The sequence below is a fragment of the Lycorma delicatula genome, chromosome 4 (genome assembly GCF_047948215.1).
Source record: "Lycorma delicatula isolate Av1 chromosome 4, ASM4794821v1, whole genome shotgun sequence".
NCBI lineage: Eukaryota > Metazoa > Arthropoda > Insecta > Hemiptera > Fulgoridae > Lycorma > Lycorma delicatula.
The window spans coordinates 84,565,846-84,584,391 of NC_134458.1; the positions used below are offsets into that span (position 1 = coordinate 84,565,846).

Consider the following 18,546-nt stretch of genomic DNA (forward strand, 5'->3'; position numbering starts at 1 on the left):
CATGAAGTGGTTGATTACTTTTAAATTACGATTTAAAAAATTGTTAAATTTAATTTTATGTAGAGTTTGCTTTTGAACATTTTTATTTTATAATGGCCTTCTGAGATAATTTTTTTTTTATATGTTTTGCAATGCAAATCATGTTGAGACCGAATTGATTTTTTAAATCATTCGTCAGATAGTAGTACTGAATAAATCAATTTTATAGTTATGACTGGTGTTGATTATCTGTGTATTTTGTAAATGTATGTTTAATTATATGTATTTTTATGAGGTGTTTTTGCTTTAATGTTCTTAGATGTTTCTAATGATTTGCTATTGTGTGAAAATTTTTTAATTAATCATTAAAACTACTCAAGTCACAATTAATAATCATTACAACATATACATTTAGGATACTTTTGCACAAACCAGTTTTATACCACTGCTGGTGGGTGATATATGTCAAACCGTTAGCGAGGTGATATATAAATACATTGTATATTTCACAGGTTACTCTTCTGCATTCTTGCAGAAGATTGCATGAAATATCAGTTAAGATTCAGCTAGTTTTGATATGACTTTCAAATCTCAGCTACTAGCTGACTGTGTACTGTCTGTGAAAGAAATTAAGTCTTTTTATCTTCCCGTTCATTATTGTATAAAATTTAATTATTTTCATTGGATACATGATCTCATATTAATTTGCACTCTATTTTTATTATTAATTTCAACATTTTCTTTCTGAAAGATTCTCCAAATATACCTTTGTTATTAGTGTTCATTTTGTTTTGACATTACTGATCAACTTGTTCAGTTTTTCTTCAAATATATCAATTTACTGTCAAATAAAAACTTATTATTTACATATTTGTAATTCTCTGAGATTTAAATGTCATTAGTATATTTTTGTTTATGAGATTTTACTATACATATATCTAGTTATTTAAAATTATCTAATGTGTTCATTTTTTTTTACAGATTTCAGTTTTTGCTTATTATTCAGGTTTGATTTGTTGGATCATCTAACTCTCTCACTAACGTAATCTGAAAAGTCTCATATCAAAATTTAATTTTTTATTAATTCATTTTTTTTCATGATAATTGAATAAAAATGTAAAAACTTATTAATATGAATAACTTTTAATTATTAAGCGTTTTAAATTTCTATAAAATAGCATATAACGAGTTTAAACTCTTTATATAATATTTTATTAATGTTTATTTACGCACTTTAAAATGAATTACTGAATTCTTGCTTTTTATAATGAATATAAACAATTATGGTTATTAGTGATTAGTTGAGATATCAGAATTTATCAAATTTTGTTGATTAGTAGATTCTATTATTTTAATGATGTCAAATCAGTTAATGGTTATTACTTTAATAAATTATTTAAAAAAATAATTTTACAGCAATATATTTCTCATTGTAATTGATATTTTTAGTAATATTTTGGATTGTTTGTTTAAAATTTTTAAATTTACGAATAGGTAAAAAGCTGAAGGGTTAATCAGATGCAATAATTTTATAATGTTTAGTCATATTCAGTTTTGTGTATTTTTAAATATTAATTAATAGTCATATAAATGTTAAGTGTGTTTAAATAGTAAGATTTAACATTTTTATTTATTTTACATATTATTCTTTGATTTGTTTGGGCATCATAATTTATCTTTCTGTTTGTATGTAGGAGGTACTATTGTTTACAAAACATATTTCATTTGTAGGGTTTTTGAGAAGTAGGAGGGAGAAGCGTAAAGAGAGAAAAGCAAAAAAGAAAAAGGATGGCACACCTGATAATACGAGCAATAAGGATGAAAAATCTGATGCGTAAGTTTTAGTTTAATGGCTATTTTTTACTCTCTGAATCAAAGGCTTCACTATAAGTAGAGATTTAGGGGTGAAGCAGGTAGTTATTTCTTTATTTCACATCCGATGTTACACAAAGAGATGATAGTTGTTCAGTTTCATGTCATTAATGCTAAATAAACTATCTAACTCTTTATTTTTTACTTATGTAAAGCATATAAATTTGTTATTTTAGTTCAGTTCAACAGCTGTTTTATATTATATATTTTTTCTTTCTAATAGTATTGTTAGTTAAAATCAAACAGTAAAAGAAGTAACTTAAAATTTTAAACTAAATATAAATACTTTAATTATAATACTTTTTAAACATTAATATTGTACATGTACACCATTTTAAACTTAACAATGTGAGGTAATTTACTAATGATATAATGTTTAAATAAGTGAATGTGTATTTAAATGTGTTAAAGATTAAATGTAAATAAAATTGTATTGATCAGACTAACAAAGACTTTATTTAAAGATATTAATGATCCAGCGGCATAAGTTCTGAATAATGAAAGGTGCACTTAGGCACAGTTATTGGAACCAATAGTAACATCATGTTCAAGTGCCTTTCAGTATCTTCATTGGTGAAGATGAGACACCCATTACGGTCAGGTTGACTGACTGTTTAAACAGGTGACTCAGTAAATTTGAACAGTAGTTCTAGAAGTTACAAAGTTGAGCTACTTTGCCCGAAGCAAAATACAGTGTTGGAAACTGAACCAAGGATGTTCTATTTATTAATGGATCCAAAAGTTTAAAATCAATAGTTTTGTTAATTATTTTACTAAGCATTATTATTTGTAACAAAATGTGATATGATACCATACATTTTTATCTATTAATGTCTGTGGAGCAATGTAAATAAAAAAAAGACATTATGTTACTGCAGTAAGATAGTGTCTTGCATCTTACTATACAGTAACGTGCAAATTAATTCGAACAAGGAATTTTTTTTGTGTAGTGGCTACACTGCTTGACCGCACTCTTTCTTTAATTTTTCTGTATAATGTGAGGTTATTTAGCAATTATCATGTTATAAATAATGTTTTGTGAAAATTTTATTTTATTTTTTATTACAAAATCATATTTTAGTATTTTCTGTTCTGTGTGTCTTGAATATATAATAATGGACATAACTTCAAAAAGTTTTTTCTCTTTCTGAACATACCACCAGTAAGACACAATGACAAATAGCTTCAGAGTGTGGTATTGGAGTGCAGACAGTGAATGCTATTTTAAAACAATTTTAAGAAACTGGTTCCTTTTCACCTCAATTGAAAGGCAAATGTGGCCATAAAAGAAAAACTATGCCAACACAGGATAGTTATTACTGAGAAAAAGTATACTTGATCCAAATTTATCTACTGTGGATTTAAATTGAGAATTAGCAGCTAGTGGAACAGATTTACATGTAACAACTGTTAGATGCAAACTTCTTGCAGCTGGACGGAAAGCATGTCAGCCAGCTAAAAAGCAGCTTTTAACACCAGCAATGTGTAAAAAAAGGCTGTTGTGGCCAAAGCAACATGCTTACTGGATCAAAGAAGACTGGAAAAATGTTATGTTTTCTGATGAGTCACATTTTTATGCTCAGGGGCAAAGGGTTTCATATGTTAGAAAAACATCAGATGAAAATACATCACTGGCTCGTATCCAACAATCAGTTACCTAGAAAAAATGTTTTAGGGTTGTTTCACTTTTGGAAGGCCCTTGATCATTACTTCCAGAAGATGGTATGTTGAAAAATTATGGATATATCAAGATTCTGAAGGAAAGGGTTGTGACAACTTAAAAACAAAATCCCGCAAGGCAACAGAGTGTTCTAACATGATTTGGCACCATGTCATACTGCCAAAAAAGTAGAAAACTTTTTTGAAGAATGATAGAAGTGCTTCTATGGCCACGCAGCTCTCCAGACTTAACCCAATTAAAAATCTTTGGGCAGTAGTCAAAAAATGACTCTCAAAATGAATTGACGTAATTAAAGTAATATTGGTGTAGCTTCATGATGATAAAAAAAAAGAAGAAAAAAAAAAGTGTTGTACACTTGTTGAATCGATATCAAATCGTGCATGTGAACTGATTAATTATATTAATTACTAGATATTCATAAATTTTACATAAATTTTTATTTTTTTAAATAAAGATACTTTTTATTGCAGAACATCTCTTTCGGATTAATTTGTATGCTATTGTAGATGATTACTGTTGGAATAAAAGTTTTTTTTTTTCCACCTGACCTCCTGTTGTACTATTTAGTTCTCAGGAGGACTTAAGCATCAGTTGCAGGAGCAATTTAGTATCAAGTATTATTAAATAGTACATATTGATAATTATGTTACTAATGCTAAAATTTCAGATAGCTTATAGTTAATGTGTCACATTCATTACAAATAGGAATGATTTATTTTCACCTATCTTTTTCAATATGATTGTATTGCAAAAGTTTTAAGGTTGAATAAAGTAAAACTTCTTTTATTATTATTCAAAGCCTCTCTTATGAAATCAGTTGTGTTGTGAAGTGAAATCTTTATTAATTCTTATTATTTCTTTCAGAATGAGTTTGAACTGAATTTTTTAATAATTTTTTAATAATAATTTTTTAATTTTTTAGCACACAACTTGGAAAAGAGTTTAGTTGAAATCACATTTTTAATTTTCATTTTTTCTTTTTTTTAATATTCTCTTAGTATTTATATATCTATAGAGAGCTGTACATCAGCTAAAAAGAGAATTCTAAGAACTGATAAAAAATGACAGTTATCTAACTAGACCAAAGAAGACTGGAAAATTGTCATGTTTTTCGAGTCACATTTTTATGTTCAGGTGCAAAGGGTTCCATATGTTAGAAAAACATCAGATGAAAATACAAACACTACAGTAAATCAGAGCTTATCGATTACAGACAAATTTGTCCTTGTAATAAATTTATGTAAAGACAAAAAATTGTTTCACATATATGTTTTATTGTTATCATTTTTGGGTTTGTTTTACAGTGAAGATAAAGAAGATAACAGCAGAAAATCTAAAACACCAACACCAGATGTGGACGAAGATGGTTATTCTATTAGGCCTAAAGTTGATCCATGGGAAAATGATAAAGGCAGCTTCTATTCCAGTTCAGACACAGATTCTGGTATTTGTTAACTTGTTTGCTTACTCTATTTGTTAAAAGTTGTTATATGAGGTGTGTTCAAAGAGTAACAAGAATTTTGAAATTTCACAGGTTGTATTAGTCTAATTCTCGGGATTTTTTTGTTGTTGTATTGGTAAACATGTCTGAAAAATATCTATACATTTATTGGATGTTTAGTCTGTTGTCAGCTGTCAAAAGGATAACAGTTGTTTTGGTATGATCGGCGATTTTTTATTTATATAAATAATGGATCGGAGAATTTGTATTAAATTTTGCTATAACAATGGAATAAAGTATAGCAATGTTTTAAAAATGTTAAACTTTGGTTTTGGTGTGTAAAGCTAGGGTTTACGAGTGGTATAAGCATTTCCAAGAAAGTTGTGAAGACGAAGATGACGAGTGTTCCGGACGCCCAGCACATCAACAACCAATGAAAACATGGAAAGAGGTGAAAGAAATGAATATGAATGATCGCTGAATCACAATGATTGCTGAATAATATCTAATGGGGATTATTTTGAAGAGGATAACATTAATGAAGACGAATAAATAAAATTCTTTCCAAAAAACAAAAATTCTCATCACTTTTTGAACACACCTCGTATGTTTGTTGGTTAACAGTATGATGGAAGAAGGGATTATCCTCTTTCAGCATGTAACTTCTTATTTTACTCGTTTACTTAATGGCGTTACCTTACTCATTTACTGTTATGCCTACTGTTTGCCTTAACTTAAGGAGGATTTGATCAAGTCAGTTAGTTTGATGTTATAGTACAGTAGTCAGGAAGTTTCACTTTTTATTACAGTGCAGTTTATTTTATGTTCCTTTTTTTGTATGATTTTTTTTAAACGTTTTTGTGAAGAAATATTAAAAAAAATTTTTTTTTCTCAATCAGCTTGAGTATTTTTCTTCAATTAAAAAATGATTTGAAAGCTTCATTCACTTTAATGTGATATTTATTCATTTATTATGTAGAATGCGTGTACCTTTTTTTTAACATTGTTAAAATCTTATAATTAGTGAAATAAATATTATAACACTAGAAAAATTGTTTTTTTATTTACTTTATTAGGATTAGTGAAATTTTCTATTGAAATATTTTTAATTCTTTTGTCAAGGTACATATTTACAGTTCCATAACTGTTTATTTTTTTGAAAAAATGAACTCTGGGATAAACACAGTTATCATACAGTACAGTAACCTTGAATAATATACGTTTTTATTTACTGTGCTTCAGCCTTGCCAGATGCATTTATCTATTTTCGTAGTCATAATAAATTTTTTTTCACAAAAATGATTATATAAATGTTATATTTGAGTTATCTTAACTAAAAACATAGATAAAAAGAGTTAATTTAAAAAAAAAGATAATATATATATGGGTGATTCACGAAGAATGTAACAAACTTTCAGGACATCTTCTGCTGGTGGAAGTAAAGAGAAATTCAATAAATATAGATTCAAAAGTGCTTCGTTAGCAAGTGTCGGCTGGCAAAGTATTTGTCCTAATTTCTGCACCTTCAGTAAAGTTGTACCATAATGTTATTCTTGGGATCTAAATTTAGTGGTTTTATATGAAATCTGACCTGAATAATTGGAAAAGTACATCCCATATCTGTATTTTTTGTAGTTTTTGAGAAATGTGGGATAAAAGACAAACGATTGAGATTGAAAAACATTATTTTATATTTGGTGTGAAATAACTTTGTTAAATAAATAGGTAGTAAACACAAAAGTTTTTAACAGAACTTGTAAAGAATTTTATTCCATGTAAAATGGTGTGATTAAAGTCTAAAAGAATTAAACACGAACAAGATGTTTGAAGTTTATTAAAAACAAAACATGTCAAAAAGTGGCAGCTTTTAGCTAGGTATTAAACGAAACAAGACTTTCATTATTACAAAAAAATTAAATTAAATTAAGAATTAAGTTATTTTGCTAGAAAAAGAACAAATTAAACCAACTTACAAACAATTAAATAATCTGCTTAAAATGTCACCCGACATAGTGGATACAAAAGCACTGCCCGACAAACAATGTTTTTAGTGGCTTTCCGTATTTCAACAGGTTTTTTTTTTGTATTAGTTCCACCACACTGAGAATTTTAACAACTAACTTTTTTGTATTACATTTTTGTTCATATACTAATTATTTCAAGCAACCCCGCAGTAGTAGGGAGGTGTTAAGCCATATGACCTTGAAGGCCATTGATAGGTCTGCCGATTGTTTAAAAAAGTTCCATTTAAGTGTTGTCTGTTCGCTAGAAAGAAGTGTGGAGTTGGCCTATCATGTTGGAAACACATCTGCCTTATTTTTATTAGATCTCGAAAATTTTTCTCTAAAATGTTTTAAGTGTGAAGGACCCAAAACATTCTCATTGAAAATAAATAGTCCCATTATTTTGTTGCCTAAAATACCACACCAAATGCTTTTGTGAAACTGATATTGGTATCCAGTTTTGATGGTGCAGAGTGGATTTTTATGGCCACATATGTGCCTGTTTTTTGAATTAACACTTCTTCAAGTAAATGTGATTTCATTGACAAACAAAACAGAATCTACATTAACATTGTCCAGAATGCAGTAAAAAAAATTTAAACGTACAGGAAGAACTTTTGTAAGTAAATTTTGTACTTTTGTAGATTAAGAGGATGGAGTTTATCTTTTTGAACTGTTCGCCGTACTTTACTTTGTGTTAAACCAGTGCAGTAAGAAATTTTTCTGGTACTGATGCATGGGCTACGTTCAGTGTTATTAATTAAGTTTTCTTCTTCCTTGACAGATGTTATTTTTTCATTTAGAGGTATATGAGGAAGACAGCAATGATCCAAAGGTACATAACCGAAATACTGAAGCAAAGGTTCTATGGCCTGGAATCCAAAATATGACAGTTAAAATCTGCCATACCTGATGGATATGTTTTGTTTTTAATAAACTCACAGCATTTAAGGGATGATTATTTTTAATATAAAACTTATAATAAATGATGAAAATTTTGGTTTTCTGCATTTTGTTAATTTAGTTCAAAACAACTTTAAAGTTAGATGTCTATTTTTCTGTTATAAAATAAAATTTCAGTTGTCGATATATATAATGCAATCATTTTAATGCGCATCTCATGATGCACTATATACTATAATTCCACTATGGACTGTAATACAGAGATACTCACATCTGATTTGATTTATGGAATGTAGTTATACACAGCTGTTGATAACTTAATGTCTTACAGCAAATGTTGGAAATGTCTGTCATTTTCCTGAATGTTGGTCTGAACAATTCGCACCATATTTTTTTGACACTCTTCGTAGATCACAGGGCTAATGGAATTCATCCCTGCAGTAATAGCTTGCTCCAGGTCTTGTAGAGTACATGGGCTTGCTTGATATACATGTCTTTTAAAAAAAACCAAAGAAAAAAGTCTGGTGACAAGTCAGGTGAACAAGGGGGCCACAGACTTTTTTAAATCATGCGATCACCAAACATTTCTCCAAAAAATTCCATGGTGTTTTTGAATGTATGGCACGTTACCCTGTCTTGTTGCAGGTAACAGTAGCGTTCATCAGGCTGGAGAAAAGCTAAAAATTGCATAATTATATCCTGGTGTGCCAGAGTGTAAAGGGTTTCGTAAAAAAAAATTTGGGCCCACTATTCATTGTTGAGAAATCGCACACCAAACTCCTCCTACCTTTTTTGAGTGCAGTAGCAATTCCCACAAGATGTGTGGATTTTGTTTTGACCAATATCAGTTGTTCTGACTATTGATGTAACCACTAAAGTGAAAATATACCTCATCACTAAAAAACACATTATCCAGTATGCCCATCCCATTACTTTCCACCCAGTTGATAAACTACTGGCTGTACCTTATTCTTTAACAATGTCTGGGGTTTCAGTTCTTGTACGCTATGCGTTGGATATGCATGTAGACCTAATTTCTTTGTGGCCTTTTGTACACTCTTGTATGATATTCCTGTCTGTGATGATGATTTACTCATACTCTTCCTTGGAGACCGTTCAAGTAACACATGTACCTCTTTCTTTCATCTTCTCTTCTTTCAATACTGAAGCATGCCTCTTCTCCCTGTCACCAACATTCCCAGTCTCTCAAAAGCAATTAATAATTCACATTACTGTTGAGTTGTTTGATATATAGGTGTACTTGGAAATCTAACACAAAATTATTCTTCAACATAGTCATATGACTCGCTTCTAAAGTACACCTTGACAATAAACACCCGTTGTGTGATTGAAAACAGTATGATTATTCACAAGGATCATGCCACATCACACCACATGTTTTATAATCACAAAAATCATGTTCTCTGTACAAACAGAAATGATTATTGCATTCTGCACACTGTTAGGTTAGCTAACAACATAGCCAACACCTAGACAAACGTCAACTAACTTTCAAAAATTGCTAAAATGTGGTTACTTAATGTCAGTGTGCTCAAGACAAATGATGTGCACAATAAAATGATTGCACTGTGTATATACAAATATATATTTTATAATTGATTTTTTCAGCAAACTTGTTTAATGTGCAAGAAAAAACAAGCAGTAAAAATGATTTACTTTGTTAAATTTAAAAGAATGTTTCCATTTTATTTTACATGTGCATTGTTCATTTTGTAAATTTTTAAGTTTTCTTAAAAAGTGTACCTTGTAAATAGCAAAGGAATTATCAATAGTTGGTTCATAATTTAAGTTTCCTCTACATATTCACTCTAAAATTAATGATAACTTTACAGGCAGATTGGATGGTGAAGGACTGCATATTGTAGATGTGTGTCACTCTCTCCATGTTGCTCTTTCACTAGATGTCTTTAGACTTAAATTTTACTATAGTACTGCTTGTACTTCTGAGAAAATGTTTTACTTGTGCATCACAACTATTAGAAATATTGGGATGAATAGTATAAAACAACAGATTATTGTATCACTTTTTGTAGAAAACAAAGTGTTTATATAAACTCATTCCACTCAGTGTGGTATTTCTCCTACTTGGTGGAGAGTTTTTTAGTGTACTATTTAACACAGAAAGGGACACATTAATTAAACATAAAGAAGTGATTAAATTGATATTTTATCAACTTTCAACCACAAAAATCAGTGTAAAACATTTTTTTCTAGAATTGAAAATAATTGTAATAAATTTTTATTTTGAAAAAAGAATATTTAAAGAAAATTAAGTATTTAATTAAATTTAAATGCTAAGTCCTCAGTAAAAGTATAATATAGAGAGATTTTTTTAAAAACATTATTTATGAAAAATGTACTAAATGATTAATTATTTTTCTAATACTCTCTAAAAAAAAAAAAAAAACATTGCATTTTGTCCTGGATAAAATAATAAACTGCTTCTCTTATATCTTGGTAGATTCCATAGCACTTGGAATATATCAGGAAATGGCATCTGCAGTTGAAGGGTGTTAAGTAAGGAGGAAATGTCGACAATAGAAGCCATTTAATAAACTGATTCCTGTAGATGACTGAAGTCACTAATTGCAGAATTCAGTTTCAGCACGACAAGCTGTTGACATTTGTTAGTGGCTGATGATCATAGTAGGAAAATTATAAAAAAAAATATTTTAAAAACTGAATATGAAGTTAAAAAGGTGTATAAAAATGTTAATTATTTAATTTAACAATTATAACTATTTATTTATTTTATTTTATTTATCTATTACCAAATTCCTTTAAGCATTTATGTATACAATAAGACCTATAGGTGGCATAAATACCTGTACATAGGTTGGTCCTATAATTAAAAAAAAATTATATATTTTACACAAATTGTGAAGTATACTTCACTCAGTTAAAACAGTACATAAATAAACTATACTAAAAATTAAAAAAAATAATGGTTTAGTTTATAAAAAGTTCATAAAAGAATAGATCATAATAAACAAAAAGATATAGAATTCATTTCTAAAAGAAATGTCCTCTATACAATATCAATCTTTTTAATTTGCCCTTTCAATTTTCATTTTAACATTTTTTTTACTAACATCGAGATCCTTAAATTTATTTGGGAGTTCATTAAAATATTTTTTAGAGTAGTAGACATAGCTCCTTTGCCCAACTGTTCATAGGTGTTTTGGTAACTTAATACTTTTAAAACAAGTGTTAATTGGATTCTGAATTAACTCATTTTTTAGTTCATTATATAGGTTCACAATAGAATAATAATATCAGGCATGTTTTAGTTGTGAAACATGCCTGAAAATTCACAACTTAAACTTGCCTGATGTCCAACAGTCTGTCTGGATCCTGTTCACTGATTCCAATTATTTTAAAAATATTTTTTTGTAGCCTGTTCAAAGGATCAAACAAAGAACCATAAAGACCATCCCATCCAATTATGCCATACACTGCCATACTGTGAAAAAGACCAAAGTATACTTGCAACATCTGCCTTCTTGATAATACTTGTTTCAGCCTGTAGAAATCATAAACTAGGTATTTGGTTTTTAAACTGTCACGTGCATATCCCTCTTTACATTACAATCATATGTCACTCCTAGATATTTACTAGTTTAGACTCTCTTGAGGTGATGACCATTGATCATGATATCTATGTTATCTGGTATAGAATCTCTGTAATTACCAGAAGTAATGAACACTGATTTGTTTATATTAAGTACAAGGTTGTTTTGATATAACCATGAGAAAATAGAATCAAGCTTAGCAGACATTGAATCTGCCAGTTCAGTCCATGTATGTCCATTCATTGGTATGGCTGTGTCATCAGCATATGTAATTAGATCTTACTGTAGAATTAACAAGTCATTTATGTAGAGAATGAATAACAACGGCCCTAAAATTGACCACTGCAGCATTCCAACATTTGTCTTAACTGGCTGACTTTTAGTACCATTAACCTTAACAACTTGAGTTATATCTTGCAAGTAACTTTTTTCAATTTTAAATGTTTAATTTTCAGTTAAATATTATTTTTAATATAATTACAAGATATTCATTTAAGAGTATTTTTTTCTTAAAAATGTATAAAAATAGTAGTAAATACAATTTACTTATGCAAGAAGTATCAATTTTCTTAGCCAAAGGTATAAAAATTATACGAAGAAACCTGAACTGAATCTTACTGCATGATATATTTAGTCTGAGTAATAAATCAGTATTCTGGACTTGACTATGCTTTATAAAAATCAAACATAAACCACACTGTACCTGGCATAGCTAAAGAATGCTGGTAACTCCATACCAGAATCTAGCAGGTAGTCCACCTGTAACAGTTTATAGAGTCATTTATGTACTGATCCTTGGAATTCTAGTTTTATTAGTTTTGTCTTATAGCTGTAGATTTGAGTTTTGGAATATTATTTTCAATTCTTATTTTCAGATGATGAGCGAGAACGGAAAATTCATGTTGAAATTAAACCGTTAAGTAATGGTTCTGGCCCGATGAGTGCTAGTGTTGATGAATTACGAGCTACTGTTGAAAACTTATCGCTTTCTCCAGTAGGTGTCCCTCCAGTAAGTATGGTGAAATATATATTTCAACTTGGGTTATGATCAAATTATTTTCTAGAGACGTCCATTGACATCTAAACTTAACCACTCTGTGCTGAGTTAATTGGAAAACAACCAGAATAAATATATCTTTAAAATTGCTTGTACAAATATTTTCATTATAACCAATTTTAAAATGAAAAATTAAGATTATTCTTTCAGATTTGTTCAAATATCTGAGGTAGATTTTATGATGAGCAAGTTTAACTTTCCCATGTATTGAGTATGATAAAGCTGTTAATCATACTCAATACTGAGTATAGGTTGAACAGCTTCAACCTATTGTCAGTGGTTGAAGATCAACCGCTGATAATTATTAAAAGATATAAATTTAATGAAATTAATTTTCAATGTGTTTTTTTGTTAAAAAATGTTAAAGTAGACAAACTTTTACCATTACATAAGAAAACTTTTACTGAAAAAAGTTAAAATATCCCAAGTAGAGCCTGATAATAGCTAAATTTAACTTCCCTGCAATGAGTTGAATAACAATATCAACAAATTTTGCTCACAACATGTAAGTTATTTATTTTTACCAATCACACCGAGATTTAACTATAAAGATCTATGTAATTGAATGTTGTCACAATCTTTTTGCATCATCTGTCAGTATTTTTCAGTTTCCTGTTTACAAAATTTAATTTACGTCCAAAATTTATTCTGGTCTTTATTTACTGAAGTCAAATTTTTATTGTTGAGATAACAGCAATACAGCAGGTTGTTAGATTATTACATATTCATTCAAGGGTAGTGAGTGAGTTCCTCTGGCTACCTCATAAAAATCTTCGTAATTTTTGTTTAGAGCATTTGGTTTGAATGATACTGAAATATTGGTTTTTAAATTTTGAAGTTTTTTATAAACTATTAGGGTTGATAATTATCAAATAAAATTATTCTGTTATATACTATATATTATGAAGAAGAGCTATAAAAATTACTTCTTAATGTTGTTACAGGGACGACGGGGTTCAACTGCTGATACAGAACATCATATGAAGAGATCACAGTCTGTCTCTCAGCAGATTGGAGGAGGGTATGTTGTTCAGTGACTTATTTTTGGTTCACTCTGAATTGATTTTCTGATTAAAGTTTCTATGTTATAATTTGTTAATGTTTAGGAATGTCTATAAAGTTATGTGGTTACACATTCTTGAAACATCTGAAAAAAAATTTAATCCACGATACCAGCACTGCATTAAGGGCAACTAAAGTAATCTTGAGTTGTGAAATTGGCTTTGATACACAAGCAGTTAACCAATAATAGTGACATGATGCATCACTGAATGGGGTGATGCACATTGATTGTCCACATCTTAAATGAATGTATTTAAGATGTGGACAATTGAGAAGAAGATACAATGTTTTCTATGACTTACCAAATTTGAATTCTCAAATATTTTCAGTGAATATTATGTTTTTAATTTAGAGTCATTGCATGAAAATAATATTGCCAGAATCTTAAGGAATTGACAGCTCTTTGATACAAAACATTCCAGTAGGTGATCTGATGGTGATAATTGAATTGAAACTATATGGGAAAACTACATAAGGAGTCCAAAGAAATTGATGTTAGCCTGCACATAGTAAGTAGTCTTAAAAAACCCTGGTAAAGTTTTGAAAAATTCAGTTTTATAGGCAGCAAACTTTAGTTGTTACACATCACTCTATCCAGGGAAAACCCTAAAAAGTTTGGTTCTGCTGTCGATGTGCCCAGTGAGATAGATAATAATGAACATGTAATTAAGGATATAGGGTGTAGTAATTATGTTGAGATTAAAATATCTGCATAGAACAGAAAGAAATGGAAAATAGTATCAAACCAGTAAAAAAAAAAGAGTGAGAGATAAACAATTTTTAAGCAGTACACAGCAAAGAGGCTGTTTCAAGAATGTTTGCTCATATTCATTAACATAACATCAGGTTATGTATGGGTTAATTCAAAACAATGTTTAGTGATATCCCACATTTTGTTCTGTTTTGTTTTAAATTAAAATTCATGAAACTTGTATTTGGCTTTCTACTGGTTGTATTAAATCAGAAAACCTCCATGTTGGGCAACTCAAGACTTTTAAATGGAAAGAGTTGGAGGCATCTGTGACATGTCATTTTAAAGTACAAAAAAACTGAAAAGTTTAGAACATGATACTGTAACCAAAATGGCGGCAATTTAATATTTTTCATAGTAGTTTCAAAAGCAATTTGCATTATCTTTTATATGACTGCTCAATACTCAAACACAAAAAAAATTAGCTAGTGCTTGTACCTTAAGTGATATATTTTTTGTGTGATAAAAATTCTTAAAAATGTTCTGATGATCCTGATCCCTGCATTTCTTGACAGATTTAACCTTTCTCTTCTTAAGAATGTTAAATTGTTGAACACTTGCTGTCATTTACATAAATAATAAAATCATCATAGATAGGAGTTAAGAGCTGAAAAATCATCTTTTAATTTACCAGCATTCCCTTTTAAATTTGCATCATTAAGAAAGGCCATTTTGTTCAAGTTCTGGACAGAACTTTGTAATCATGCTGGTTATGGAGTCTTTTTGTATGCTCTGTATAATAACTGTTCTAACTGCCCTTCATCAAACTGAAATTTGATTCCTGCCACTATCCGATTAACAGTAGTAGGCCTGTCCTTTATTTTAATAGTAGAAGTCTGATTATCAGTTTTAAGTACAGTCAATACTCTTTTGTATTTTAATAAATAACATTGAGTAGGGTCAGAGTCTCCCTCCCTGCCTGTCCTCATTAACTGATAGCTTCCTTACTCATAGTGTCAGGTTATAAATGTTACCTTAAACCAGTATATCCATGATTTGGCCTAGAATTAAACAAGAGCTTTGACTATATTTTTTTAGTAACTATTTTTTTAATACACAAGTACCCATCAGAAAACATTATCATTGTATTTAACAAAGTTACATTGATTAAAAAAAAAAAAAACACCATTTAAATTAACAAACGTCTTCCTGAAATGAAAAACATACTAAAAACATCTTAAGTTATTTAGATCTCAAAGCCAACTCTGTGAAGTAATATTTATATACATTATAAATAAAATTTATAATGAAACATACCATTCCCTGTGTATTGGTCGGTGGAGAGATAGCATTTCTGTCTTTCATTTAGGAGGTCCTAATCAGGCTCAGCATATTTTATGCAGTATATAGCTTTCCCAAGCACAGCTGTTAATTTTATGTGGTGAATTAAATCATTTTAAGAAAAAAAATACATTAGTCATTACTGAATATATTAGTTAGAAAAACAATCTGTAAGTGTTTTATTGTTATAATTATGTTCAGCCATATATACCTTAATGATTGATTTTAGGAAACAAAACTTTTTTTTTGTTTTACTGAAAATAGTTTTGTGTTGGAGATAATCATTAAACATTAATAAAATAATTTTACATTGTTGGCTCAATTGTAAGCCACACTTTTATTAAAGGAAACAGGATAAAAAGACTAATAAATTGCTGGCCTCCATGGCGCGAGTGGTAGCATCTCTGCCTTTCATTCGGAGGTCCTGGGTTTGAATCCTGGTCAGGTATGCCATTTTTCATACACTACATTTCCATATCCCACACACAAGCTGAGCCTGAATCATCAAGCAAAAAAAAAATTAAGATCTGGTTATTTATTCATGACCTTGCTAGCAGATCTAAGCACTTTCCATGACTTTCAGATAAATTAAACAGGTATTAATGCTTAAGGGGATTTAAAGAAACTACATAGTTTATTGAGCTACCGGCACCTACAGTTTCCATGTTCTCAGTTTGGCAAATTGTTCTGTCATCAGTCATACATTTGCACTTTTCTCTGTTGTATTTTTGTTGCTATGTATATCAAATACATTTCATTATGTTTGAATAGTTTTATGTTAGGTTCAGCTTTGTTAAATGTTAGTGAGTAATATATTTTTATTTTATTTTTGTATAAACTGTAATTACTATCTGAAAATAGGATAGTAATCAACAAATACAGAACTATCCTTGTATATTTTTATAATACTATGAATGACTACGGAATATAAATAATTGATTGAATATTAGTCATCAGGAATCTGATGATGCTACAACAGTTTTATATTTCTAGTCAGAATTTAAAGGCTCAATTTATATCGAAAATATCTATGAGGGACTATACCCTTTAAACTTTAATTTCATGTTTCAGCTGGTTAATAATACTGGTCATTCTAATATGGTCTTTTTAATCTGTAATTTTCAAGAGCTGTTAGTTTTATCATTCTTGTCTCAGAAATATTTACATTTTTCATAAATTTCACGATAAAATTTCAGGAAATTAAGCAGTGATTTGGTGGGATTAAACTTATTTCAAAGTCCAACAGGTTCAAGTGCTTCGACTCCTACTAGTAGTCATCCATACGCACCTTTACAAAGCCCCACTTTTACATCTGTTGGTAGTCCAGCTCCAGCTCCACCTGCATCAGCTTCATCTTCACGTTATGGAGGTAATTTTTCAGTATAATATTTATTTATGTACATGAGTAATACTTTCTTGATTGCTGCTGGTTCCATTTTCTTTTATGATTTTTATGTTTTTGGATTTTTTCTCTTCCCAAAATATTCTCATTCTGATTCTTTGTTGCTCTTTCCTTTTTACTGTTCATTTTCTTTCAGGTTTAGATTGTTTTTCCTTTTCTGGAAACTTTCTTTTATGAATTAGCTTCCAGTACTGACCAAACTGTTCTAAAGAAATTACAATACACTGATAGTTTTTATAAATTGAACAGGCTTTAATTTTTATTTATCATGATTATTCTCACAAGCATGAATTTAATGAACACAGGAAGATCCAGGAGGCAGAACCCTCCGGCTAGACAGGAAGGGTGAGCAAAATGAACCCTGATAGGCAAAACATCCTCCAATTGCAACAGGAAACACAAATCACTATATAATGCAGGAACCATGACAATGATGCTAATATATATATATATGTGTGTGGGATTTCTTATACAGCAATTATATATTAGATATTAGCAGTGTATATATATATATATATATATATATATATATATATCTGTTTGTACTGACTCCAAAGAGTTAACTTCTTTAATACTGTCTCAACATTTTGTATATTATTTTTTATTGCAAGTCCTTTTCTGCAATGTGTAAAAAGCTGTATTAAATGATCTAGAATATATATTACATAGCTGATCATCATATGTTGCTATTTCTATTTATTTTTCTTATCAATACATTATTCATTTGTTCATATTCTATTTAGAACTGATTATAATTATCATTTCATGCCACACAACTGTTAACATTTTTTATTATTTAAATATCTTCTTTCATTTATGTTCGATTGTTAGGTTGATCTGTCTTGTATTGTAATTTAATGATTATTGTAGCATTGTTTTACAAATTACACTGATAAACATAATTTTTGTTTCCTAACATGTAATATGTGATTTTAATCTGGTTTTTTTGTGCTGAAAATGAATATGAACTCAGAATCTTTCTATCACACACCATTTTTGAAAATTTTTAAATTTTAATTAAAGGATTTTTTTTTTATTTTTCAACGTATAGTTAGCATTTTAAGCTCCTATATTGTATTTTGTTGGCTCATTTTTTTAATTGTTTAACTTTGTTAACATAATTTGTAAGCTATAAATAAACAATACTAGATGAAGAATTAAATCATGTCATAGTCTCATATTGTGACATATACACAATATGTCACAATATGAGTGACATAATGACTATGACTATTGACTATGACTTGGCGTGAACCAAATGATCATGTAACCAATTGTTACTTTTGTTTAACAAGTGTGTCTGGAATTTCTAAGATACTGTAAAATATCCTTCATTGCAATCTGCAATCAGGCCTGTACCTCACATTAAAATTATTCCAGTTCCTGAACCACCTGTGAATGTATGTTTTGAAAGCAGCGATGAAGAATCAGGCAGTGCTGTAGAAGACAACAGTGATTTTGATTTTGAATTATCTTCCAATAAGTCACATCTTATATCGCAAGATGAATTAAATGACTTGG

General features: G+C 29.3%; 1 protein-coding gene across 7 annotated transcripts in view; it reads left to right on the forward strand.

Moving 5' to 3' along the window:
• LOC142323613 (F-BAR domain only protein 2) overlaps positions 1–18,546 on the forward strand; it is a 219,041-nt gene that overhangs the window by 165,240 nt on the left and 35,255 nt on the right. For all 7 annotated transcript variants that reach the window (XM_075363466.1, XM_075363467.1, XM_075363468.1 and 4 more), the window contains 5 exons: positions 1,711–1,813; positions 4,837–4,976; positions 12,348–12,481; positions 13,474–13,550; positions 16,820–16,992. In XM_075363466.1, coding sequence (XP_075219581.1) covers positions 1,711–1,813; positions 4,837–4,976; positions 12,348–12,481; positions 13,474–13,550; positions 16,820–16,992 — 627 coding nt within the window. The remainder of the gene's footprint in view (positions 1–1,710; positions 1,814–4,836; positions 4,977–12,347; positions 12,482–13,473; positions 13,551–16,819; positions 16,993–18,546) is intronic.